We start from the raw sequence: 25268 nt of genomic DNA on the forward strand, positions 1-25268 counted from the left end.
CTGACAAAGCATCTTGTTTAAAGCGTTTTTGACACTATTTGCTCAGAAACGTCTATACGAAATTATTTTTTCAGGAACTACTGTAGTAAAAGCGCGTCCACGTGAGAGCTTCTTTAAGTACTATTGCTGACAAAGCATCTTGCTTAAAGCGTTTTTGACACTATTTACTCAGAAACGTCAACTCGAAATTATATTTTTAGGAGCTACTGTAGCAAAAGCGCGTCCACGTGAGAGCTTTTTTAAATTAACAAATAATTTAATTAACCTTAAACCTCAAACCCTAATTTATTTGAGTTTTTACTTAAAAACACTAAACACTAAACCCTAATCTAATTTTTTAAAAATTTATAATTAATTTATTCAAGTAATCCTGAACCCTAATTTATTTGATTTTTCCTTAAAAATCCTAACTCTAAACCCTAATCTAATTTTAAAAAAAATTAATTAAATTACTCAAGTAACCCTAAACCTTAATTTAATTGATTTTTCTTAAAAAACAATAAACACGAAACCTAATCCAATTTTGAAAAATTTATAATTAATTTAATTAACAAACCCTAAACTCTAAGCCCTTATTTATTTAATTTTTTCTCTAAAACCCTAAACCTAAAAACACCAAAACCCTAACCCTAACCTTAAACCAATAACCCAAAACCCTAACGGGCAAAAAGCGTCCTTGAGGAAGTGTTTTGCCTACTTGGACATAAAGCGCACCCATAAGGGAGCGATTTTTGTCCACGTAGGCAAAACGCTTCCTCAAGAACGCATTTTCCTGCTTCGTCACCTGACAACGCGCTGACATGAACGCGCTTTCAGGGAAATAGGGTCATTCTGGTAAATAATTATTTATCGGGCCCATTTCGGTAAATTTTTTAAAATATGAACTTTTATATGTAATTTGCCCAATAAATAAATAACATTATGAAAAAAAAATAAGTATTTTAGAAAGTATTAAAATAAAATATAATACCTATATAAAAACCTCAAATAATAAACTTCATTAAGAAAGGCTTTCATACATAAAAGGGAAACAGGTGTTCAAGAAAGGACACTTTGTAACGTCCTAAAAGAAGATTTGATGAAAAGAGCAATATTTTACTGTGTTCTAAATTTCTAATACTAATTTATCAAGTAGAAATCAAAGACAAATTTCTGTGAAAGAATAAATGATTATATTTTATCTTATTCGTGTGATATTGATGGTTGTGTTTTACTGGAGCATCACCTAATAGAATGCACTATTATCATAGCTGTACCATTGACCATTATTTGTAACCATGAACTACTTGTAGGCCCAAAAATTTCCACTATAGCTAGAATGTAGTATGAAAGCTAACACAAGTAAGAAATAATAGCAAAATACATGAAGATTGATACCGTCAAAACCAGCCATAACCATTCACGCCTTCATTCTCGACTCACTTATTTTTTTCAAACTACCTAACATTACATTAATCAACTTATCTCTGTCATTCCCCACTGGGTCTGCAACAAAAGAATACTTCTTTTGCATCCTTTGCTTCTTTCCATAGCCCTCCAAACATTTTCCGGTCTTCGTGCTTTCTCCAGCAGCACCAGACGGCTTGACATCATATTCAGAACAATCGACCAAACCCTCAGAGTTCTCTGAATTATCTGTTTTATCCTTACCTTCCTTACTACTGTACCATGAATCAAGGATTTGCAGCAAAGAGCTGTCTTCCTCATCTACTCCAGGCTTCTGTTGTAGCCCAGATCGCTCTGCACTGGAGATTTCCCTTTCGGAATCAGAAAATTCATCATCTGAGAGAGGACAGTCGGGATATGTTGCCTTTGTGCCCATTCTTTTGCTCCCTAATCCTGATTGCGATTCGTTTCTGGTTGAAGTCGTGTTGGACACAGGTCCTAGTTCATCCCATGTTGTGTCTAAAGCATCACCTTTTGTTGTTGCATCATCAGGCAATTCACCTAATGCATGGCTGGCATTTTCTTGAATGTTTGCAGGAAGTATGTAGGTGGACTCTATTTTAATTCCAGGCACGTTCTTTAGCACAGATACTAACTTTTTGCAACCAAGCCTTTGTATATCAAGAGGATAACCGTACCTCTCAAGGAACAGTTTTCTGAAGTTGGCCACATTATGTCCTTCAGGGTGTTCCTTTAGTATATCTTTCACAAGATTTTGACAGTCGGACAATACTTGAAATCTAGAACGATCTGAAGAGTTCTTATCAAGGATGGTAGATGAAACCCCAGAATGAGGAATATTCTGCAACTTTTTCTCTCCTTCATGTTCTGTCTGCAAGTTTGCCTGCGATGGAGTGCGCATAAAGATCGATCTCAACCCATTTGAAGCATGAGAATGACCCAAACTGGGACTCTTCCCAGCAGCCTTAGTGATCTTGAAAGGTGATGCTTGGGAGGGGCATTCTTCTATCCATTTCTTATCAGATATTAACAAATCGACCAAATGAAGAAGATCGGTATTACTGAGAGATCTAAGAACAAATGGCCCTTCCTTCAGCAGATTTTCAGCCATCTCTTCCCTGCAAAAGTTTGACAACCGCTAAGACATGATTTTGTTAAAACTACTTCACCGTTTATAGTTGGAAAACAAATTTCCAATTCAATATATTCATTCAGAAACAGCAGATTGCTTCCAACAGGTACTAACATTTGAACAAAACGCAGTGTTTGATAATCTTACATATTCAATCATGATAATTATTAACACATTAGAACAGAGAAAACAGATGAAAGGTTGCTCTTTCTACTATCTCTGCATGTAAACAAACACACCCTCTTCCATCGACACATAAAAATGCAAGTACAGGATGCTCGAAACCACAAGGACGGTAAACAGATGCCCCTGTAGAACAGAACTAAAAGCTGAAACGAAAACTTGACAAGTTCATAAGTCCAGATATTTATTTTACTTTCTGTCAAATAAACGTTGGCATGTGCAAAATACAAAGATCTAAAGAAAGCAACCGCAATATATTACAAGAGTCAGCAAATATGTGTGAATATTTAACAAAGTGTAAATGCCATTCTAGATTCCATTACGAAAGGGGGAGTATATAAAAATTTGCAAGCTAAAGACGAGAACAAGCAAACTAGCAGATTTTTGTCAGCAAGGCACGCAGTAAAAACTAGAGGGTGAGAATTAACAAACCTGGTCCTAGACTGTGTGACAAAAAGTGATCCCCTAATTGAGTCTATTAAGATTTCCATGTCTTCCCAGAAGGATCCTTGTTTAAAAACCTCATGCTTTAAAATGTTCGTGTTTGTTTGGTTTAGCTTTTCATAGGATTGATCACTTGATACCCCAGAGTCTTTGCTACTTCTCCAAAACTTACACCGGCTGGCAATCCAGTTAAATAAACCTGCCCTCTTCCCGGAGGGATTTTCACTTGCTTCATCAGTTGCTTTAGTGTCAAAAGTCGAGTCATTACTTGATGAAGAAATGGTTAAGGAATATGGAACTACATGTGACTTCTCCTCACATTCTACCTTCATTCCTTCCCTATCAGAGCTGACCTCAATGCATTTTTTCAGAGGATTGTTATTTTGTTTCTCAGTGATATCTGCAGAATCACCAGGCTTTCCTGGAAGGTGATAATCTTTTCCCGCAAGATTGTCATGATCTTTTCCTGCACGTGTGTAATCACTACCACCAAACCATCTTTGCCAAACCTTCCTTATGAAGCTACCTTTAGATGCAGAATCTTGTTCCAGTACATGATTATGAAGACTCTCAGGTACCTGATCATTAGATGCTTCAGTAGTCTTCTGATCAACTGGAAGGGGCTGTTGGACTTCCTCCTGTGGCTTCTCTGCATTTACTTTAACAAGATTACCATTTGCTGAAGGGGTTTGTTGTATCTTTCCAGGAGCAACTTCCGAATTAACCTCAGGGAAATGATGCAACCTGGACTTTTCATTTAAACCACTATCTACTCTCCTGCCATCACCACTCGACCTAGAAGAAACAGTGAGCTCATCTCCAGTTCTACAGACAGGTCTGGTAGATAAACAAGGACTAGTCTTAGATGGTTCACCAGCTTTCGGGAAAATTCCATGTATAAGATAATTACCATCACGTTCTGACTGAAGCCTCAAAATGTGTGGCATGGACGAAAGAAAGCAGGAGAACTTTTTATACCCATAGAAGTTTTTATCAAGGCTAACATTACTTTTCTTCAGCTCAGAACGAAGGTCCATTATAGAAATTCCATTTGGGTATGAGTTCAAAATCTGTCGTATATGCTTTATGACTGCCTTTGGAACTGTTCGAGGCACAGAATCTGAACAACTCTCAGAAAATTCTTCAGTTTGTGTACATGCTGGTTGTTCAACTAAAAATGGATCATCAAGAGGCCCCTTGCAATGGCCATACCAAGAACCATAAGGACCATCAGGAGGATGGTTATAGTGCTTTCCAGTCAGGTTCTCTCCTTTGAGCAGTGCATTCCAATTCCACATGATACTGGCAGCACCGCAAAGAACACTAGGAGCTGAATCTGATGTAGCAAGCAGAATATTGTAGTTGCTCATCCGTAATCTATGCAATACGCTGGCAAAGTCCCTGTCACCAGAGATTAAAAAAAGATGGGCTGGAGGAGGATTTTGAGAAACCCAATACAAAAGATCAACCAGAAGTGATCTATCAGCACTGTTTTTTCCACCTGCATTGATGGAGAGTTTGCATGGTAAAATAACATGAAGAGAATACAAATTAGGAAAGAAAGGAAAAAAAACCGGTAAGACCTGAAATGCATGTTCTCTCACAAAAATCATTTGTGCAATGATGACACTTCATAACAGTGTTCCACCCTACCTCTTCCCAGCTAGGTCTTTCAGCAGAAAAAGAAAAGTGTCTTTCTAAGTTAAACCATGATTTAAAAATTTAGACAGATGTAGCACACTTGAGATGCTAGGATTCTAGAATCGTGCAAGGCGTTCTTTTTGCTGATCAGGAAGAGGGGTTATTAGATTAAAGAAAGTAAGTGGTAAAAATTTGTGTCTCTACTCCACATAAGCAAAACCCTTCAGCAGTCATAGTCTGTTCAGGAATCAACAGACATCCCTAAATTCTCTGCTCACCGCCGGCACTAAAAGATAGCAACACCTTCCCTGCCGGCACCATGCTCTAACAATAAAAATTATATTTAAACAGTTGCTAAATTCATTTTATTTTCTCCTTTTTTAATCAAATATATTTTGATTAACTAAAGTTTCCAGAAACCAATAAATTACTCCAGGGGAAGCCTAATACAGCACTAAAATCTTGGGTGCAAACAATCAATAATTTCTAAATAATAATAATAATAATAAAACAAAGAAAATCCCACTTGCCAACTAAAGAAACAAAATGGCATACCCTGGGGAACGTGAGCAAGATTAACCCCGGTAGAAGAAAGCGCCTCCTGGTTTGTTCTAGAGAGTTGCAAAATATCTCCAAAAGCAGTTATCTGAACAGGACCCTTAATTCCATTGGCCCTGACAGCGGAAGTGATCATATGAGCAATCTTATACACATTGAAACCTACAGGAGGATTGCAGTTCTCAAAATCCCACCAAACCGAAACCTTTACGTGCCGTGAAACCTCCTCATGGCGCCACGACAAAGAATAGGAATGTAAAGGCTGGTTATGGGAAGTGGAGAAATGAGAAATGAAGATTGAGAATGAATATAGAGATGGAGAAGGAGGAGAAGGTGAAAAGGAAAGGAGGGTCCTAAGATGGACGTGTTTAAGTTTCATAGTTGATAAAATGGGGGGGTTTTGCGATTCCAAAGATATTGAGACGGTGGAGATCGGTGAGGATTGAGGAGCGACAAGCTACGGTTTTAAGTGGAGATCGGGGGCATAGCGAAAACCCAATGCCTCAGCGAGCTTTGAATAAACACTACAAGCCCAAACAAACCCACATATTGCACAGAATCATTTCTATTTTTCAGAAACTGACGTGTTATGAGATATAGTAAAATAATTACCAAAATAATGTGATATGAAAAATTGTACAAAAATTATTAATTTTTTAAAATTGGTTGTAAAAATAAAAAATATTAACTTGAAAAAAAAATTTTAAATTTGTAAAATAAAAAATTTATATATTTTAAGTAATTTAATTAAAGTTAAATTAAGTTGAAAAATATAGATAAGTGTATAATAATACTATGTTATCTTTAAAATTTAATGACATGTCACTATTTTATTAATCCCTGTAGTTCGTTAGAGAAATTTATAGATATTAACCTTGAATCTAGTAATATCACTTACGAACCACAAAAAATAGATAAGTAACTTGGAGAATTGTAAGCATTAGTTTTAATCAAGAAAATTACAACTACGAGATAATAAAGATGATCATAATGTATCTATCTCCTCCACATTGTGGAACACCCCGATTTTATTGATTTTGTGAGAACTCTTCAACCCCAGTTCCATATGATAAGTTTCAACACCATTCAAGGAGATTGTGTCGCTATGTACTTAAAAGAGAAGAGCCTTATCAATTTTATCAACGAAATTCCAAGAAGGATCAACCTTACATTAGATGTGTGGATTTCAAATCAAATTGTGGGCTATGTTTCCCTAACAGGACTATTTGTTAATACTGAATGGGATTTGCGTCGCTGCTATGTTAATGTAGTTAGTATACCTTTTCGTTTTTGGGTGTTATTTTCTATTTGGTTGTTAGAAAAATGAATGGGAAAGGTCGAGTTTGATTTAGTGCCAGGTGACGGTTTTTTTTTTTTATTTGAAAGAAAAGTTTAAAAACTTTGGTTTTGTTTTCAAGAAAATGAGGAAATTTCATTGAAATTTTGGCGGCATTGGAGTTATAGTACGTGATCATGAAGGTTTGCTCCATTAATTAATGTCCTGGTCCTGAATATAGCTGAAGCTCTGGCAGCACCCAAGACTCTGGAATTTGCTTATCATATGGGGTTTCAATCTGCTATTTTGGAAGAAGGTTCCAAGCAAATACTATTGATTGGTCATACACGGGTAGCTGGATTATGACGCGGCAAATGAAGCTTAAATCAAGAAACTACATGGGTAGATTTGTATAATTCAAAGCTATATAATAATATTGGCAAAGAAACATACCAAGACCCAAAAAACAAAAAAAAAGCAAGATAAAGGAGAGTATTACTAAATCAGAATGTAATTACTTTTTTTGGAGTTTTAGCCACAAAATAATGGACCATTGTCAATTGTTGGGCCGAACAAATTTTTTGACAATTTGACTATGGGTGGGTTTGGATGGGCGATTGGGTGCAGTGCGGTGCGTTTAGTTTACTTTTTGTCTCACGCTACAGTATCGCTACAGTATCTAATCTCACCGCCACCGTTATTTTAACACTAACCGCAAGTAAACGCACCGCCCATCCAAACTCACCCTATGATTATGACAATCAGAATAAAATAGAACAGATTCAATTATACCTCTTAGCTATTATTCTCCGAGACCACTTACTTGGTTGGAGCAATGTAACCTCCTAAGGCTTAGGATAGAGCATGGCATAATGATTTGTACGCCTCTACACACATCTTAAATTTCTCTTCAGCCATCTCCTGCATAAATGTATAGATGTTACGTCACTACAAAAAAATAAAAAGAAACCATGACGGGATCCGCTTCACTACAGAAACACAACAAATTTGATAAACCAGAAATTAAAATCCAAAAAAATTTCGTTTGGAATTAGATGAGCAGCCAAAAACAAAATTTTTGCAAATTCTAACTAACCTGTGAAGGACCTTGATGCTTATCAGGATGCCACTTCAAAGCTGATACGCGAAAGCTGAATGGCAATTTTAATGAACTTTAGAATACATGCGTATAAAAAGAATTGGAGCAAGGGAAAACTCAAATATGTAATGTCCAATCTTCAAGATGACAGGCCTCTCAAATATTAAGTTGAGTACTTACGCATTCTTAACGTCTTCAATCTTTATGGGGCCTGCTCTGAGGCAAACCAAGGATTTCTCTATCAGAACATGATCCTACATCATACGACTTCTCCTCCTCCGACTCAGACTCAGACTCAGAGTCACTAGTACTTTCCCACTCCTTCGTTCTTTGATTTGTCCAGCCTGATTTTCCTCTCCACTCAAATCCAGATTCTGGATTCTTGAAAGACTTATCTCCACCAGAAGACCAAGTATACCATTTGTTCCCAAATTTAGCTTGAAAGATTCTCTCAGGATGATCAAAGTCGTCAGAGAAACTCTCTCTTTTAAACTTTCCTGCACCATGTAACAAAAAGGACAATGAGCGTCAAATATGAGAGCTAGTTCTGCTAAAAATAGTGCATAGAGGCTTCTTTTTTTCTTTTTAGTTGTGTTTCAATAAACAATAAGAGGAAATGAATGAAAAAAGAAAGAGGAAGCTCACGTTTAACTTTTTTGCAGTTAGATTTCCCAGCATGTCGTCCAGAATACCTTGACCACCACTTCTTATCAGAACCATCTGAATCCCAGCCTTCCGCCCCATCAAATTTCCATGTTCGAACTTCATCCTAGATAAAAGCCAAAGGCAAGGTTTATATTTTAATTTCAGGTACTAATGAAAACTGTAAACTCAATCTTTTGGTACAATGTAAAGCAGAAGGAAGATAAAAGGCATTCATGTTTTAGATACATTCCGGTCCAATGGTTTCTTGGTAAATAAATAACATTCAAGCTCTACATGCATGTCAAGTCCACTGGATTTTTAAAAAACCAACTTATCATCGTCCGTCGAAAACGAACAGCAACCTCAGTCTTTCAACGGCCTAACTGAAATCATAGGCTTCTTCTATGCTCGGACCCTAGATGCACATTTTATGGGATGTTGTATGAACCGTAAATTTAACAATTTTGGTTACATAAAAACGACAGCAATGCCAATAATGAAGAAACTAAAACTAATTTGAAGGCTTGAACCTATGTTTGTTCAGGAACACTAACTCGTTTTATGTTACAACTTGTAATGCAATGTAAACATGCTTCATAGAGGTTTTTTGTGGGAGATAATTAAATGGCAATAACAAACCGGGAAATGAGGTTTTATGAGCCTACAATGTAGGCAGATCGGATAGATCTTTCATGAATTATTGGCTCCTCCAAATAAAACAATTTAAACTTGGTCCTATCATAATAAAATAATTTGCCTAGGAAGTGGAAAGATCCTTTAAAGTTCATAAATCCCGCTTATTGAATACGAAAGTAATTTTATCGATGAATTGTCACAATAACCCATGCTAAAACCCATTTAATTTTGCAGTGGAATTACTGAACAATTGCATGGTTTAATAGAATCTATCGTCTTTGGATAAGATAAGTTTTGGAAATAGTACAGTAAACAAATTTAAAATTCTGCCTCTCAAGCGGCCAGTTACATCATTAACAAAAATGGAAATTATCGGCATTGGGATCCATTATACGAGAGCCTTCATCTCTTCAACAACTTAAGTATTACTAAAATTCTCTAAACCCTTTCAATTACATGTTCTTATTCACCCTAGTGGTTTAACATATCCGAAAAATAAAAATTAGCAGAAAAAGAGGCATAAAAAACTTTGGTTAGCAAACATGAAGAAATATGCTGGTAACAAACAAAAATCAATGGTATTTCTTAGGGTGCTCTCTCTCCAAAGATTTCAGAAAAAGATAACTGGGTGCCATGATTCTCACTCTATAAATTAGTCCTCAGGATCCAACCTTCTACCATGAGATTGCACTATCAACATGTCCAAACATTTACAATTCGGCCAACTTGTAGTCCATTTGGTTAGATGACACCTAAACAGTTCTAATACTTTCAGCATGACCAAAATTAAACTCAGATAAAACTATATAAATTGGATTCGTTCAATTGAAACTCCAAAGCATTGGGAAGACTGTTGGTCCATTATTTGTAAAATAATTGAAAAACTCCTTAATACATCAGAATAAGCAAATAAAATTGGAAAGAAACTATGGGTGTCAACCAGGAAAGTTTAGTCGGGTTTGGGTCAGGTAACTTCAGTGCATAAAAAAAATTGGGTTTCGCTCAGTTCAAGTCATTTCAGGTTCAAATTGTTTAGTTTCAAGTTAAAACCAGTTTAATACAAGGTTAGGATCTTGGTTTATTCAGGTCTGGATCATCTCTGAATTCGACAATTTTAGGTTCAGATAATTTCAATTTTGGTTGGATTGTAGATGGTCAAATCAAGTTAGGTCAACTTCTGATGCAGACAACTGGGTGGCTCATACAGGTTAGCGTAAGTTTCAATAATAGATTTTATCGCAATCTAATTACGCCATAACTATAACATAAATAGTGCATAAAAAATATTGAAGTTCACGTCTTGAATAAGATCAAGGTTCTAAACCAAATAGGAGTCCAGAAAAGTTTACCTGGAATGAAACATTTGAGCAACCACTATTATAGAGCAGGTTTTTTAGAGCACTCTTTGTTCAGCACGCTTTTGACGTACTGTATACCTTATGTGATTCTGCATTAATATTTGAAATGTCAGAAAATTTCTATTTTTTATGAACATATAAAGTAAGAAATAAAATGCCAGAAGAAGACAAAAGGTTCATAACAAAGCTACTTGGGAAGGATGAAATTAACAAATAGCAACATCTTAATCTGTTACTAGATGACACCCATCACCCGGTCAATGTGAACATTAAAATTAATCATGGGGAATCCTTTTGTGAGATGCATTAGAATTTATTTGCACTAAAAGATTGCTAGGAATGTTCCCAGTCCAAGATGAATAAGATAGCTGTTTTAGCAATCAAGCATGGTTATCCTCGGCATACAAACTTGAACTGGAATTCGGTCTGCTAAGTTTTCAGAAAATTACCAATCTAAAAACGTGCCTATATGATATACTAGGAACAAGATGATTAAAAGATGCATGCAGATAATTACATAAATAGAGGCTGCCAAAGCTATATACCTTAGTTGGTTGTTGTGTTCTTTCCTCCTGCAAAAATATGGTTAATTGTTAAATTTTCTCATCAAAAGCAATGCATACAGATTTATCCGAATTCCTAAACCAAAATTTTCATGCATTACAAACATCTGAAGCTCAATTCTATGCAACTGATGGTGGCCAGAGGAGGGAACAAGTAGGCGTACTTATTCACATAGAAGATGAAGAACTTTGATGAGAACCAGGAACAGACAATATGGGAAGCTAAAAATAATGAATATAGAATAAATCTCAACGGTAGCATCTATAACAATCAGCAAGCAGAAACTTTTTAGCATAAGCATTGAAGCTCAAATTTCTGAATTTAATTTTGACGTTAAAGATCAATTTACATAGCATTCAGAGAACAAGACTATTTCTTTCATCGAAGAAATGCCACAAATTAGAGCTATTCAAGGGTTTGAAATTTCAGAAACCCTATCTACAGCCATTCAAATAAAAATAGAAATTCAAGCTCTCCCCAAACTCACAAAATCCCATTTGCTCTTCCATTTTTCACAGGTAATAGGCGTAGAATGAAACGAAGCAACGTGGGTTGTTGCAACAGTAGCCGTTGCTTTTGAAGATAAGAAAGGTGGAACCAATGAACTCTTCAGAAGAAATACGTTTCGCCATCTAGGTATATGCATAACCGATAAAATCAAGACAAAACAGACTCTCTTCAAAATTAGCAGCACCAATAGAGGAAGCTTTGGGTTTTCTTTTTGGTGGTAAAAAGAATTGGCTCTAAGTAACAAAAGGGTTAAATCTTTTCCAGGTAGAGGATGATAGGAGAACCTTATGTTTCTCAGTTGATTTGGATGTCTGAAAGTTTAGCTAATGATGAAACTGAAGCAGAAAGTCGAACCGAAACATGTTCAAATTAAGGGTTTTGGGGTTGGATACTAGGATCGGATGGATCCTTTCATTGTTCTCAGGCAATTGCAGAGACCTGAATCGGTAAACTCCCAAGGGAGCTAAACGTAGGCCCAGCTGAATAAGAGTTGGTTAAAGATTAACTTAGAGCCGAAAACTTTTATATCTTTGTCACTCAACTATATCATATAAAAGATTACACTTGGATTAGTCACTATCAGGATTTTTTTTTTCAGCCAGTAGTTAAATAGTTAACAGAAGGATAATGTCAACTTTTAAAATTTATATATTATCTTAATTTTATCTTAATTTTTCATTTTCAATATTTACATGTGTCGGTGTTGTGGTGATCCTAAAAGATTTTAAAATATTATAGTAAGTTTAAAAAATACATAAAATTTCTTAGTAGTATTGTTTGATTGAGTCTTAATTTTATTGATATTGGTATTGTTGCCAGTACAGGAGGGTGTGATTTCGAATACATTGAAATGCATTATCCTCCTATTTAAGGGTTGAGAAGAGAAGATATAATAAAATAAATATTTTTTTAAAAAATCATTAGTAGTATTTGATGTGATCCCGATCGCATCATGTAATGACACAACCCACTGCCGTCGAGATTGGCCTAAACACGAGGGCCCCGAGTGCAAGATGAAGCTCATTTTTAGCTCAATCGAACTTCTTTTCATGTGGTTCAGCTCACTTGAGCTCAAGTCAGCTCATTCGAGCTCAATTCAGCTCGTTATTAGCTCTTTAGCTCATTTAATTTAATTTGCTGGAATAAATTAATTGGTTGAGTTAGTTATTTTAGCTCAAATAATTACTAAGTATTTAATTAAGAAATCTGGACATTTTAAATTATGTTTGTTTAATGCATTTTTTAATTTGTTTTAATTATTACATAGCATAAATGTGTTTGTCTTATTACAATTAATTAATGTGTCTTATTGCTGATTTATTATGCCCAAGTTCAGCCGAATTTATGAGCAGGTTAATTGTTTGGTTGTTGCTGGTTTTTAATGTGTTATAATTCATCTTTACTTGCTGAATGTGCATTAATTTAATTCCATTCATCTTTTGTGTAGGTGAGCCGAATTTGGAAGAGACATTAAGCAAGGTGCATCCACCTCAGATTCAATGAACTTGATGATACATACATGGATCTTCAAGTGAATGTTCAGCTGACCAAATTCATTCCCCAAATCAGCATAATGCCGTTCACATATGGTGTTCACACCAATGACCATTCAGCTGAACGTGTTCACACCTAGAAGACTCTTCAAGACTGATTTTTCACACTCATTCGGCTGTTCAAAGACCACCTTTAACGCTCATCACCATTCAGCCAAAAGATACCAATTTAAGGAGTCATTCAAGACTATGGCCGAATCTAGACATGTCTATTGGTCTCCTGATGCATTCATATTTTTAAGTACATTTACTTAAGTTTTAAGCTGTCCATTCAAGCTCACATTTAGCTGAATTTTGTTAGCCTCATTAAATAGATTCATTTGTTTAGTTTTTAAGGATGCAAGTGGCTGTTCGGCTAGCTTAGTCTTTAGCTATAAATAGTTTGCTTTGTAATCGTTTTGGGGTTAGACAATATACTTATGAATCTTTTATGAATTTTATGTGCTTTGTGAGTTTGTTTTCAACTCTCATTGTTCTCCAAGGACTGGTTAGACTTATCAAGTAACCCTTGTGGCATCAACCTGTTTTTGTATTTCGAACTTATCACTTTGTCCCCAAAGTGTGGCGTTCAAGTTATACCGAGGTTCCTATCAATATTGATAGTGGGTCAAGGTTGCCATTCTATCACCTACCTTCCAACCGTTATTATCTCAACCTAAGCATTCATATAAGTTTCGGCTTAACACACTTATATTGTGTTAGTTCAACTTGAATACTTGGTTTTCGTTCACCTATCAACCCCAATACATTCCATAACCTCTTTTGAACTAATTCGAGCCTTTATCTCTTCTTTCTTAACCTATTTCGGCCAGCCTCAAGTATTACACCAATTCACGATCGGGCACATCAACGACTCAACTCTCATCACCGAGCCGGATCGTATCAGTATTCCCATCCAAATATTCTTGCGCTTTTAGACCTCACAAATCACAATAATAATAAAAAGGCAAGTTTTGGAGAAACAATTTGTAGCTTTCTTAAATATTGGTAATGTCTCGGATGGGTTACTGATATCTATTAGATCTCTTTTATCAAGATGCTTAAAGATTTTAAATTTGATTAAACTATACCTGGAGGCTTTAAACTTAATATATATAATTGTGTTATAAATTTTATTATTAAGTGAATGTTCATCGATATCAAGATAAATTTGATGTATTTTATGACTTTAATATTCATTAGAAGTACAATTTTATTTCATGTATATAAATATAAACTTTGGAAAAATATTGTAAACATCTCAATTGATCAATAAAAATACGTACTTTTCTTTTGCTCTTTTATTTCTTGTTCTTTTACTCTCTTTTATCTTTATTTTCATAACACATTATCAAAACTTTTCTTCTTAAATTATCTCTCATAACCCAAACAAAATTTATAACGCACCAAACCCGATTCGATAATTGGATCCAAATATGATGTGTCACAACTTAAAATTAGACTAATTCTTAAATAAATCATTCAATGGAAGCTTATAAAGCTTTACAAATTTATGAGTATAAAACATGTGATGGCTATTATTTTATAAAGGTTTCAATGTACACCATTGGTGTTTTAAAATAGGGTTCAATTCATTTGGCAGATAAGTTCAAATAAATAGGTTCATGAACAAATTATAATAATTCAAATCCAAGCATTGAAAGTTAAGAAGTTTCTCATAAAACGACAGTGTCTTAACAAAATAATAGATCGTTATATAGATTAGTTTCAAAAATACATTTACACGCCACCTCCAAAGATCATGCATGATATAGGACAAAATAGATTGCTCACAATAGCGACAGTGCTCTGGCGTAGTCCCTTCAACAGAAAGCTTTCCTTTAAACTACGTCTAAGAAGGAAAAGATAATAGAGTAAGTTCATACGAATTTAGTGAATACGTGTGGGCATATAGTAACCGTCGTGGCGATACGTGAAGACTCTGTTTCAGGTTATACTGCTATGTAAAGAGAAATATCTTATTAAAGTAAAAAGGTAATCAAGGTATAAGTTACCGCTTAAGGTATACTATGCCTTGTTTGTCTGAAGTACTGTGCTAGTTCGGTTTAAAGTGACTTAGTTAGGGACAAACAAGATTGATTTGTCAAATATCATTATTTCAGGATTTTCATTTATGTTTTTTCTCAAAAACGATAGGCCTTTATGAGAGACAAATTATGGATTTAAGCGACACTTGTTAAGCTCCAATAAGTTAAGTGAGTTATATATATGGGTGAGAAGGATTTAAAAGGAAGTTTTTCTTCCTTCAATATTACTCTCTGTTCCTTTTCTAAATCTAAATGTGATTTTTTTCTCTTCGAGCTGGAAGGTAAGATTTTTGGATTTATTAGTGGTTGTTCCACCTTCTGGTAAGTATTACAGCTTTACATGTTAAGTTTTTGAAAGAGTAAGTCTAGGAAAGGTGTATGAATAGTAAGTTGTAAGAACAAGGCTTTTCATGGGGGTTATCAGCGGTTAAGATAGTAATTTATATGTAATAAAGTTTTAACAATAATCATATGTTCTTTAAGCAGTTGTTGCTGTCGGTTCGTGAAGGATGTTTAAGTCTGGAACTTCGAACTACAGTGGGTGAGTATCAGGTGAGTCTCTATCCTGACTTTTATATGTGGACTGTTCAAGTAGAAGTATATATATAAAGGATGATGATATCTATAATAATTGGTAAGTGTATGAGTAAAGTAAGGATAAGATATGTGTTATATGTATAAATTTCTGTTGATTGGTAAGAATGCACGTAAAGTTTGATATACGTAAAGTATGAGTCAGTTAGGAATGCAAACAATTCTAAGTAAGTGAATGTTGAGCAATGTCCATCTATGAAGCCTCTGGTAGGACAATTATATTGCTAACCAAATTAGCAGATAACGATAAGAAAACAAGTGTAAGACCATGAAGCTATGACTCATGGCATCTTAATATGATATGAAAATACTCATTGTGTAGCCTTCTATAACCCTAAAAATCTGGCCTAGATGTTATGACGAAATTTAAGAAGCCACATTAAAACCATTAGAAACCATTTACTTGTTGAATGTAGCTAGGTTTCGATTGTTTTTACGAAAACTCAAAAAGATTAAATATCGATCAATTTTGTTTTCAGAAAACACTTATCAAAACATGAACATTTGAGAAGTTCATTATTATATCAAGATATCTTCTTAAATCATTTAAGCAAATGTTTTGTAATAATTTTAATTGTTCCTTTAAAATGATTTTGATATAAATCTTTTGCAGCAGGCCTTTGAAAATAATTAGAAAATCACAATTTTATAAGCTTGTTTAAAATCAAGTAAAAATCATAAATAATTTAAAATATTTCAATAATTTAAAATATTTGTAAACTCATCAAGCATACATGTATGGTAGTTTAAAGTTGTAAAATAAAGAAACAACCCAATAAAAAGTTCAATGTCCAAAGTCCAAAATAACATCCAAAATAGTTTTTAAACTCATTATTAAAAATCCATCCGAGAAGCTCCTTCGAATGCCAAATCCAAACCCTAAGTTCATGTATCACCTGAAAGGTTATGAAACTAAATGGGTGAGCTTTTAGTGGTATCAGAGTTAAGTTTAGGGTGTTACAATTTTACTGTCATTAGAGTATTACTTTAGCCGATCCTTAGGACATAGGATTTTGAAAGTTAGTCTTTGTATGCATGTTACTCAATTCTAACTTAGTTCCTCGAACTGTTATTAATGTGATGTGTATTGTAGAGTTAAGTCTTGTTGGTGAATAGTTTGTACAAAATGGAAGAGAAAGTAAGCAAGGAAAGTAAGCAATCATGAAAGTCAAAAGAAGTTACTTCTACAGGAGCTGGGCTAGTTATCTCGGGTTCTTGGGGGAAGAAGAGTTTACTTGACTCATTCCATTCTTTCTAGAATTCGTCCCATTCTTCGCATAAAGGGTTGAGAACTTCAAAGATGAGATCCCAATTGGTATGTTTTCGTATGCAGTTGAAGTCCATTTGACTCGCGCCAAAAAGACCCACGGTGACTTGGGCACGTAGCATAAGGTTGGATCTCAACTTGGGAAGATATTCTTTCATCTTGCCCTTGGTATCTGTTTTGTAGTTCTTAAAGGCCTCGTTGCTTTCATTCTGTAACTACTCAAGATCTACAAGGTATTACCCCTCAAGAGCTTTCATCTTCCCCTCCCATTCAGCTTCCTTGGCTTTATATTGGCAGACCATCTCTTCCAACCTTTTCTCATTGGCCTTCAATGATTTATACTCAGTCTCCCAAGTGGAACAGAGTCAATGAGTTCTTGGTTGTGATGGATCGTGGCCTCGAGTAGTTAGCAAAGTTGGGCAAGTATTTGTTCACCAAAATGAATGGCCTTCTCAATTTCTGCCAGTTTTGCCTTGTGTTCATTACAGGCTTCTTGGAGGGCCTAGCCAATAAGTCTGCACTCCACTGCTACCATATGATATGGACCCACCAATTTCGCTAGCGAAGGTTTATGAACATCAAAGAAAAAGGAAGAAAGGTATATAAACTCTTTAAATCCTTAAGGCAATTTATCATCTTACTTTTGTTTGACAACAGATGGAGACAAAGGATATTGACCCGCATGAAGGTGATTCTGTCAAGAGAAGAATGTATTCACCTCGCCAAAAGAAGAAGTCAATTGCATGGTGCCAAAATGAGGAGCTAGTTGTACCAAAACCTAGCTCCATAGGAAGTGGCAAGTAGTGAGAATAGTGGATTTTGTCTAAGACTCAAGAACTTGCGAGACACCAAGAGGAGTGATTCCTCCCTTAGATGTAACTGGTTCTTTTCCTTGTCTACGATGAATCAACATCTTCCCACTACTATCTCCAATGTTATGGAACCCTTCCTCCACCCTTGGCCTATTGCTGGCCTTTGCTTTGGGAGTAATCACTTCTTTATCCTCTTATAAATTGTCCATCAGAGCTTCCACGTCCATATTCTGTTGATAACTAAAAGAACTAGAAGAATTGGAAGAGCTTGTTGTAGTAGCAACAGCAGTGTCAGTCCTACTGAGAACTAGAGCTCTATTGGAGACTCACATCTATCACCCGTTGGAGAAGAAGACCAGCGGCAGGAATGCATGTTACTGACTATGTAAAAGAAGTTGGTAGGTTTCCTTCTCTTCCCTATCAACGCCAAAGCTAAATCATTATTGGCCCTTAAAGCTACGCTTCATTGGTGGATTGTACTCTTTGAGGATCCACACCCAACATCAAGTCTACTACCTGAAAGCCATTGGGGTTTTTCCAATCTAAACAGTGTTGAAAGTTGTTCCTAACTTTTAGAAGCTTCTCAAGCTTTAGTGTACAACCAAATTTCAACCGCCTGTATTTCTCCATGAAAATTTTTGAATCAAATATTTACCGCTGGAGACAGGTGGATTCTCGAGGGATGGACCACTTAATGTAGAAGTCAAAACCACTTTCAAGTATTCTCCTTACTCGGATGTACTTGTAGCAATTCAAATGGAGATTTGAAGCCCAATTCTAGACAATGGGTTTGCAGCCCATGCGAGCACTAAAGTGGACTATTCTAGCCGAGTCCCCTTGGATGATGACCTTTAGCGGATAAATGTGTTGGAATATGCCAATAAAGGGTGATTGTAACATTCCGTTTTCAGTAAAATTAGAACAGTGGTTTTGGGACCAGAAATCTGATGTATAAATACTTATTTTATTATTATTTTAATGTCTACAACATGTTAGTATTGTCATTTGCATGCTTAATTTAATAAAAAGAACTAAATTGCAAAAGGTGTAAAACTAGAGTTCTATAGGCTAAAGGTATTAAATAGCTATAGAATCTTAATGTAAGGGTCCTTATAAGGTAATTGGACCATTTAAATGGATAGTGGACATCCATGACATGGTTTTATGGAAATTTTAATAAATCATTAAGGTTAATTTTGTAATTAAGTAAAATAAGTTAAATTAATAAAAGAAAAAGATGAAATTAAAACATCTTCTTCAAATTACCTTAGAGAAAATCGACCACCATTGTTAAACTAAGGAGGAAGTTTCAGCTAACCAATTTTCTTGCATTGTAAGTGATTTTTGTCTCGTTTTTAATGGTTTCTATGTCTTCGGGGTCATTGTAGCTTAATCTAGCTAGCTCGGGGACTAATTTGTAAAACTGTTAAAAGGTTAGTGTTGTGCCATGAATGAATATAGGTTGTTTTGATTTTTGATGGAAGAGAAAGGATAGTTGTTGTTAGATAAACGAATTTTGTTAAGTGATTTTCATTTTACAAACTTAATGACTAAATTGTAAAGAAATCAAAATATTAGGGGTAAAAGTATAATTTTCCAAGAATGTGAATTTGGATTGAATTGAATAGAATAGTTATTAAATTGGTTGAATTTATTTATTTAGATCTCAACCAAATTTAAATCGAGGGAAGACGAAAGTTGCGAATTAGCCGATCGTCCCCTAGCGCTAGTTGTCGAAGTTCATAGTATTAAATTGTATAATTAAATTTTCATATGTATTGGTATTTTATAATTAAGTGGTTAATTGTTATGTAATTATACCCGATGCACATACGTGCCCCTGTTGTACTTTAGTACCCCTGATGCACATACCTGTTGTACTTTAGTGCCCCTATTGTACTTCAGTACCCCTGATGCACATACGTGCCTCTCACAACACTAAAACAGGTTTTTAGCAGCGCTTTTTTAGGCCGCCGCTAAGCGCTGCAAAAAACGCCGCTATTGAACGCGTCGCTAACTTTTGCGGCGTTTTTAGAAATAAACGCCGCTAAAGGTCATGACCTTTAGCGACGCTTTTCCTACAAACGCCGCTATATAACGGCGCTTTTCCACAAACGCCGCTATAGAGACCTTTAGCGGCGCTTTTCCCACAAACGCGGCTATAGACCATGACCTTTAGCGGTGCTTTTACCACAAACGCCGCTATAGACCAAGATCTTTAGCGGCGCTTTTTCTACAAACGCCGCTATAGATCTAGACCTTTAGCGGCGCTTTCCTACAAACACCGCTATAGATCAAGACCTTTAGCGGCGCTTTTCGACAAACGCCGCTATAGATCAGGATCTTTAGCGGCACTTTTTCACAAAAGCCGCTATAGAACAAACCTTTAGCGGCTCTTCTCGCTAAAACGCCACTAAAAACATAACATTTAAAAAAACTATTTTAATCAAATAATATTTATTTTTATGATAAATATTATATTATGTTTTATTTTTTAAATTTGAACTTTAAATATACTTTCAAGGATAAATAAAAATATATTATTTAAATTAAATTTTCTATGAAAATTTTAACTTTAAAACTAATATAAAATTAATGAATTTAGTTTTAGAATTTAAAATAATAAATTAATAACACAATTAAAATCCAAAAGTTAGAACTCAAGTTGTCGTAAATATTAAAGTAAAAATAAAAATTTAGAATCAAAACTAAAATAAATAATACATATGAGAAACAGAATGACTAGTTGAACTTGCCTATGACTATACACATTGCACGGTAATAAAACATACAATGCAGTCTGCTGCACCATCTTTGCTCTGCAAGTTTCATTGAAGGCATTCCAAACTATATCCTGCAATATAAACATGCATTATTCATAAGAAAGATAAAATGTACAAACCACACATGTAGGGAGAGGAAAAGTGAAAGAAAACAGAAATTTATGCGTGTAAATACAAAATGCTTCAAACACAACCTAATTGTGATTCATAATAAATATTACCTCCACGTCCATTGAAGAGTACGCTAGATCCAAGTTCTAAAAGCAGAACAAGTTTTCCAAACTCGTGTGCATCCATAAACTTTCTTCCCAAGGTGAAACAATGTAGGAAGTAGTTTAAGATCGACTTAAAGAATGTAGACTAATTTTCCCACAAATAACACAATCAAAGTAGGTCATATTCAGTTTACAAACAATAGAACAAACAAGTTATGAAAATTTTACAAATGAACACCTAAAATTCCAATCAATCCAATCAATAAAAGCAACTATAGAACTCCGAGAATAAAATTTTAATTACATGCGTAGCTAAGATCTTTAACCAATCAAATATTCCAAAATGAGCCAAGATAAGAACACAACCTCATCTTGAGATGGTAGCGTGGAATTTTGGACTCTGTACAATTTGCTTTTGGCATTCTCCATGCCCGACGTAGCTCCTTGTAAACCCCACCAATAGCACCTAAGATAGCACACAAGTAATTTGAATAAAAACTTCACTAATGCTAGAAGTTCGACAAATTAGGCAAAGACGAAAAAAAACTAGGTAGAAAACAAAATATAAAATCTTTGTAAACACAAGGCAAACATCATAAAAAGGCTATGATGCAAGTAAAAAAATTCTCGGAGAATATCCATATCTACTCAATACCAATTCGTAACATAAAAAGCCCCAAATAATTACTAAAGGAGTTTACCAAAATTCAAGAAAAAATTGAACAAAAATTATAGGCAGTATTTATTCAACCTATTAATGACTTTTCAGGCTTAAAATACAAGTATCCCATCCCTAAATATTTACTTGCTGAAACATATATGTTCGGCATCAAAACCAATAATATAATTGCAGTAACAATGATAACAAACAAAGCAGTATAGACAGTATACAGAAAATTAAGATTCAATTTCCATAATTGATTTTAAAACCACCAAGTAATGGAAACTCTCCAAGCTAGATCTGCAGAACAACAATTCTGAATTACCATAACAACAACAAATCTGTTGGTCATTGGTTCAAGTCCAATGTGAGCTCCTGAAAATAATAACAAAAATATATGAATGAAAAAGGAGGGGGGCTTCCAAATTAGTGATTTGTCTGAGTCAGAGTGAGAGTGAGAGGGAGAGGATCACTTGCCTAGATAACTAGTCTTAAGCAAATGTTTAATGAAGGTTGTTTTCCTAGTGGAATATTGACCCAAAAGCATAATCATTGGTTTGGCATCAAAATCACTATTTTTCTGCAATAAACAAAAATCAGAACCAGCTGATTAGCTTTACAGAGCTGTTAAATAGAACTTTTAGCACATAGTCAAGGATAGTTAAAACTGAGTTGGATCTACAACTCACTCACCAACAATGGGGATACAAAATCATTAAAATGATATGAAACTTCTAAAGGCTTCAACTTCTGAAGGTACAATCTCTTTAAGCCATCTATAATTGAAGTCACAGAGGACAAAGATATCTATTCTACACAAGAAAGGATTAGTTACACATGCTAAGGATGCAGATAAATAAAAACACACTAAAAAAGGATCAAGTAAAGGAATTAGACAGATATTAACATCATTAACAACACAAATACCAAAGCTAAAAAACGTAAGTGTTATGGAAGTAAAATAAAGAGACAAATATGAATTTGATATAAATAAAGGAATTATTTATAACCTTAAACCCTATACCTAGACTAAAATGTTAGTAACAAGAGCGTTAGCAGCAAAGGAAGATCAACTATAAAATGACAAAACAAACCTTCTTTGATGATTTTGAAGAAAACCATTGAGATGCAGGTGATGTTTGATTTGAAGAACTACCTGCAAGCCCCCAACTTGTAAAAATAACATATGATAGTGAAATCGGAGTAAACTAATCATCAAAGGTTACAACAAGAAAGTCATACCATTGCCTTCAAGTCTACTTGACTTTGAAGATTGTTTCTTTCTCTGAATAAATCAAGAAAAATGATAAGAAATTCCAGACACTAAGCATATGGAACATAGAGTTTAAGAAGGTAAAAGTAAGAAGCCACATACCATGATTAATGTATCTAAGCCTTCCATTACAGGAGGTCTAATATTCTCAAAGTCTACTGCAATATATCAGCATACCTTAACATTAGAAATATTAAAAAATTGTAAAATGAAAATTTGAACAAAAAGTAAAGCTAAAATCGTACCTGAATCAGCGAAGTTGAACTTCAACGAAAAGAAGTTGAACTTCCACGACTTTGATCTGCTTCTGAACTAGCACTACCCGTACTCCGCTTCTTCTCTCCGGTCATCCACCTCTTCCACCACCGTAGAAGACTGTAAATGTAACCGCAACAAAACACGACAAATAGCCCAATACCACCAACAACCATAGCAATCAACAAAATCAGCTTCCTCTGTTTCTTTTTTCTCACATTTTTACAGTCATTATTCAATGGCTTACCACATAAATTTTCATTCATTGAAAATATAGAACTATCATTGAATAAAGAACCTAATCCACTTGGAATCTCACCTTCAAGATTATTTCTAGATAAATTCAAGTACTTCAAATTAGACATGTTTGAAAATGAATCTGGAATGTTACCTGTAAGGAGATTTCCATCTAAAATGCGATTTCTTCTGGGATTTCATCATTTAACTTGTTAGAACCCAAATCAAGCTCTTTTAAACGAGACAACCGAGAGAAATCCGCCGTTACATTACTGATCAATCGATTCGAACGAAGCTGAATCACTTGAAGCTGAGAATAATTACCGAGCTCCGATGGCTTCGACAAAAGAGAAGCTGGCTTCAAAACAGTGGAGAGAGAAAGAAAATAAGTAAAAAAAATCGAACAAAACTGAGAAAGGAAAATGAAAATACACTACTGAAAAAGGAATTCCATAGATCAATCCCTGTGGTCTTTTGGTATAGATCGGAAAACCCTTTTGTCCTGATTCAGAGAGAAACAAAACCCCAAATCAATGAATCATTTGTTATATGCATATATATATATATATATATAAATTCATGGAGAGAAAAAGAAAAGGTTTAGGGATTTGAACGGTATTACGAGATGTTGGGCAAAGGAACTCATGGAATTTTGAGATTAAAAGGGAAAAAGAATTAAGTACATGAGAAGAAGAGGGAGTAACGAGCGGGTATCCAAAAATCTTTTTTTTGGGAGTGAGCGGGAATTTGAATTTCTTTTGTGGCGTTTTTATAAAAAACGCCGCTATTGTTTATTTTTTGCTGCGTTTTTTACAGAAACGCCGCAAAAAATTATTTAATTTTGTACAAAACGCCGTTTTGCTATGGTAAATTTTTTTTATTTCGTCTTCTAAAATTTATTTTAAAGTAAAATTTTTTTTCGTGGCTTTTTTATAAAAACACCGCTATTGCTTACCTTTTGCGGCTTTTTTCATAAAAATGCCGTAAAAAATAATTTCATTTAAGTTATTTTATAAAACATTTATTATTATTTTTTATAAATTGAATTTTTTAAAAATTCAAGAACTCTCAAAAAATATCGTATATTTTAATAACAAAAAGTGATTAAATGGTTGTAATTAATTATTAAGTTAGAATTATCCAATGTAAGCAATTAATCTCTTATATATCAAATTTCTATTAAAGATTGAGACATTAATCATGACTTTATATTATTCAATTCCTATCCATATCAATCGATACATTAATTTATCACGACCAAACATAAAACCCTTTAAACCAAAAAGAATTTAAATTTTGAACACAACCTATGATGCAATTTTGCTCAATCTATCATTTTCTCATATTATATCGACATACAATGTATTGTATTAGGGTTATAAAATAAAAGGATTTTTTACAATTTTATTTATTATGATAAGAAAGTGATATTAGTTTAGTTCAGTAGTATGTGGGTCTTCAAAACCTATCGTCCAAGGTTCAAATCCTATAGAGTATGATTCACTCTTATTAAATAAAAATTATATCAAAACAATAATTGAATTTGACCTCTTTAGATTAAATTATAAAATTATAAAATTAAAATTAAAGGAGTCAACAAAACAAGAGATGTTAGTAAATAAAAAATTTATGTTAATTAATTAAAGGTCTAATCGATCACCACGTCTATATTATAAATATAGGGTTATGAATAATTCAAAGATAGTTGAATTTTGTTAAAATATGGTTTTTAAATAGGGTACGAGTTTTATTATGGAAATTTAAGAAAAGGGTTAATGACTTCGCTAAATGAGGTTGTCTTTCTTATTAATCCGTAATGAGGGTCTTCGTTATGAATCCATTGATATGTTTCGTAAAGTATGAATTCGCGTAATTGGGTCTAAAACATGAATCCACAAGGATCGTACTACGAATCTGAGTCTGTTAGGGCAAGCTACTAATAACAGTTCACAACAGGAACTATTCGTCAAGATCTATCTTATTTGGTTATATGTATTTATTTGTGCAAGACGTGCAATGGGAATTATCTATGGGTTTTCCTTCATAAGTCTGCAAGTAAGAATCCACAAGGATTTTCTCTCAAAGAATTAGATGCATAAAAGTTCGCAAAGGCAACTAGTGAAGGTAGAATCCACAAG

The 25268-nt window shown here is 34.4% G+C and overlaps 3 protein-coding genes across 11 annotated transcripts; all 3 read right to left on the reverse strand.

Annotated features, from left to right (window-relative positions):
• Positions 1-1286: 1286 nt before the first annotated feature.
• Positions 1287-5906, reverse strand: LOC105785388 (uncharacterized). Its single transcript, XM_012611466.2, has 3 exons — positions 5363-5906; positions 3155-4667; positions 1287-2525 (listed from the first exon to the last, which is right to left on the reverse strand). The coding sequence occupies exons 1-3, from the start codon at positions 5742-5744 to the stop codon at positions 1400-1402; spliced, it is 3021 nt and encodes a 1006-aa protein (XP_012466920.1). The 5' UTR covers positions 5745-5906; the 3' UTR covers positions 1287-1399.
• Positions 5907-7136: 1230 nt separating this feature from the next.
• On the reverse strand, positions 7137-20785 carry LOC105785385 (uncharacterized). 3 transcript variants are annotated; one of them, XR_008190702.1, is made up of 8 exons: positions 20711-20785; positions 20499-20560; positions 10925-10951; positions 10371-10468; positions 8386-8509; positions 7921-8237; positions 7738-7792; positions 7137-7562 (listed from the first exon to the last, which is right to left on the reverse strand). XR_008190702.1 is itself a non-coding variant. In XM_052623261.1 (6 exons), the coding sequence occupies exons 4-6, from the start codon at positions 10382-10384 to the stop codon at positions 7995-7997; spliced, it is 381 nt and encodes a 126-aa protein (XP_052479221.1). In that variant the 5' UTR covers positions 10385-10468; positions 10925-10951; positions 20463-20560; positions 20711-20785; the 3' UTR covers positions 7986-7994. The 3 variants fall into 3 exon arrangements, 1 of the variants encoding a protein (XP_052479221.1); XR_008190701.1 differs by lacking the exons at positions 20499-20560; positions 20711-20785 and adding an exon at positions 11431-11982; XM_052623261.1 differs by lacking the exons at positions 7137-7562; positions 7738-7792 and having other exon boundaries at positions 7986-8237; positions 20463-20560.
• Positions 20786-21329: 544 nt separating this feature from the next.
• Positions 21330-23871, reverse strand: LOC105785386 (EH domain-containing protein 1-like). Of its 7 annotated transcripts, none has more exons than XM_052623178.1 (8): positions 23753-23871; positions 22884-23632; positions 22741-22796; positions 22608-22650; positions 22460-22521; positions 22059-22172; positions 21843-21945; positions 21335-21740 (listed from the first exon to the last, which is right to left on the reverse strand). In XM_052623178.1, the coding sequence occupies exons 3-8, from the start codon at positions 22765-22767 to the stop codon at positions 21628-21630; spliced, it is 462 nt and encodes a 153-aa protein (XP_052479138.1). In that variant the 5' UTR covers positions 22768-22796; positions 22884-23632; positions 23753-23871; the 3' UTR covers positions 21335-21627. The 7 variants fall into 7 exon arrangements, with proteins under 7 accessions (XP_052479142.1, XP_052479138.1, XP_052479139.1 ...); XM_052623179.1 differs by having other exon boundaries at positions 23814-23835; XM_052623177.1 differs by lacking the exon at positions 23753-23871 and having other exon boundaries at positions 22884-23013; positions 23285-23746.
• Between the last annotated feature and the right edge of the window lie 1397 nt (positions 23872-25268).

This window comes from Gossypium raimondii, chromosome 11 (genome assembly GCF_025698545.1).
Source record: "Gossypium raimondii isolate GPD5lz chromosome 11, ASM2569854v1, whole genome shotgun sequence".
Classification (NCBI taxonomy): domain Eukaryota; kingdom Viridiplantae; phylum Streptophyta; class Magnoliopsida; order Malvales; family Malvaceae; genus Gossypium; species Gossypium raimondii.

Coding starts and splice junctions, on each gene's coding strand:
- LOC105785388 (XM_012611466.2), bottom strand. CDS start 5,744: ATGAAACTTAAACACGTCCATCTTAGGACCCTCCTTTCCTTTTCACCT. Junction 4,668..5,362: donor TCTTGCTCACGTTCCCCAGG/GTATGCCATTTT, acceptor CCATCAATGCAG/GTGGAAAAAACAGTGCTGAT. Junction 2,526..3,154: donor GTCACACAGTCTAGGACCAG/GTTTGTTAATTC, acceptor AAACTTTTGCAG/GGAAGAGATGGCTGAAAATC.
- LOC105785385 (XM_052623261.1), bottom strand. Junction 8,238..8,385: donor TAACTGCAAAAAAGTTAAAC/GTGAGCTTCCTC, acceptor TACATGGTGCAG/GAAAGTTTAAAAGAGAGAGT.
- LOC105785386 (XM_052623182.1), bottom strand. CDS start 22,767: ATGGAAGGCTTAGATACATTAATCATG. Junction 22,173..22,459: donor CTTCAAAATCATCAAAGAAG/GTTTGTTTTGTC, acceptor TGTGTAGAATAG/ATATCTTTGTCCTCTGTGAC. Junction 21,946..22,058: donor ATTTTGTATCCCCATTGTTG/GTGAGTGAGTTG, acceptor TGTTTATTGCAG/AAAAATAGTGATTTTGATGC.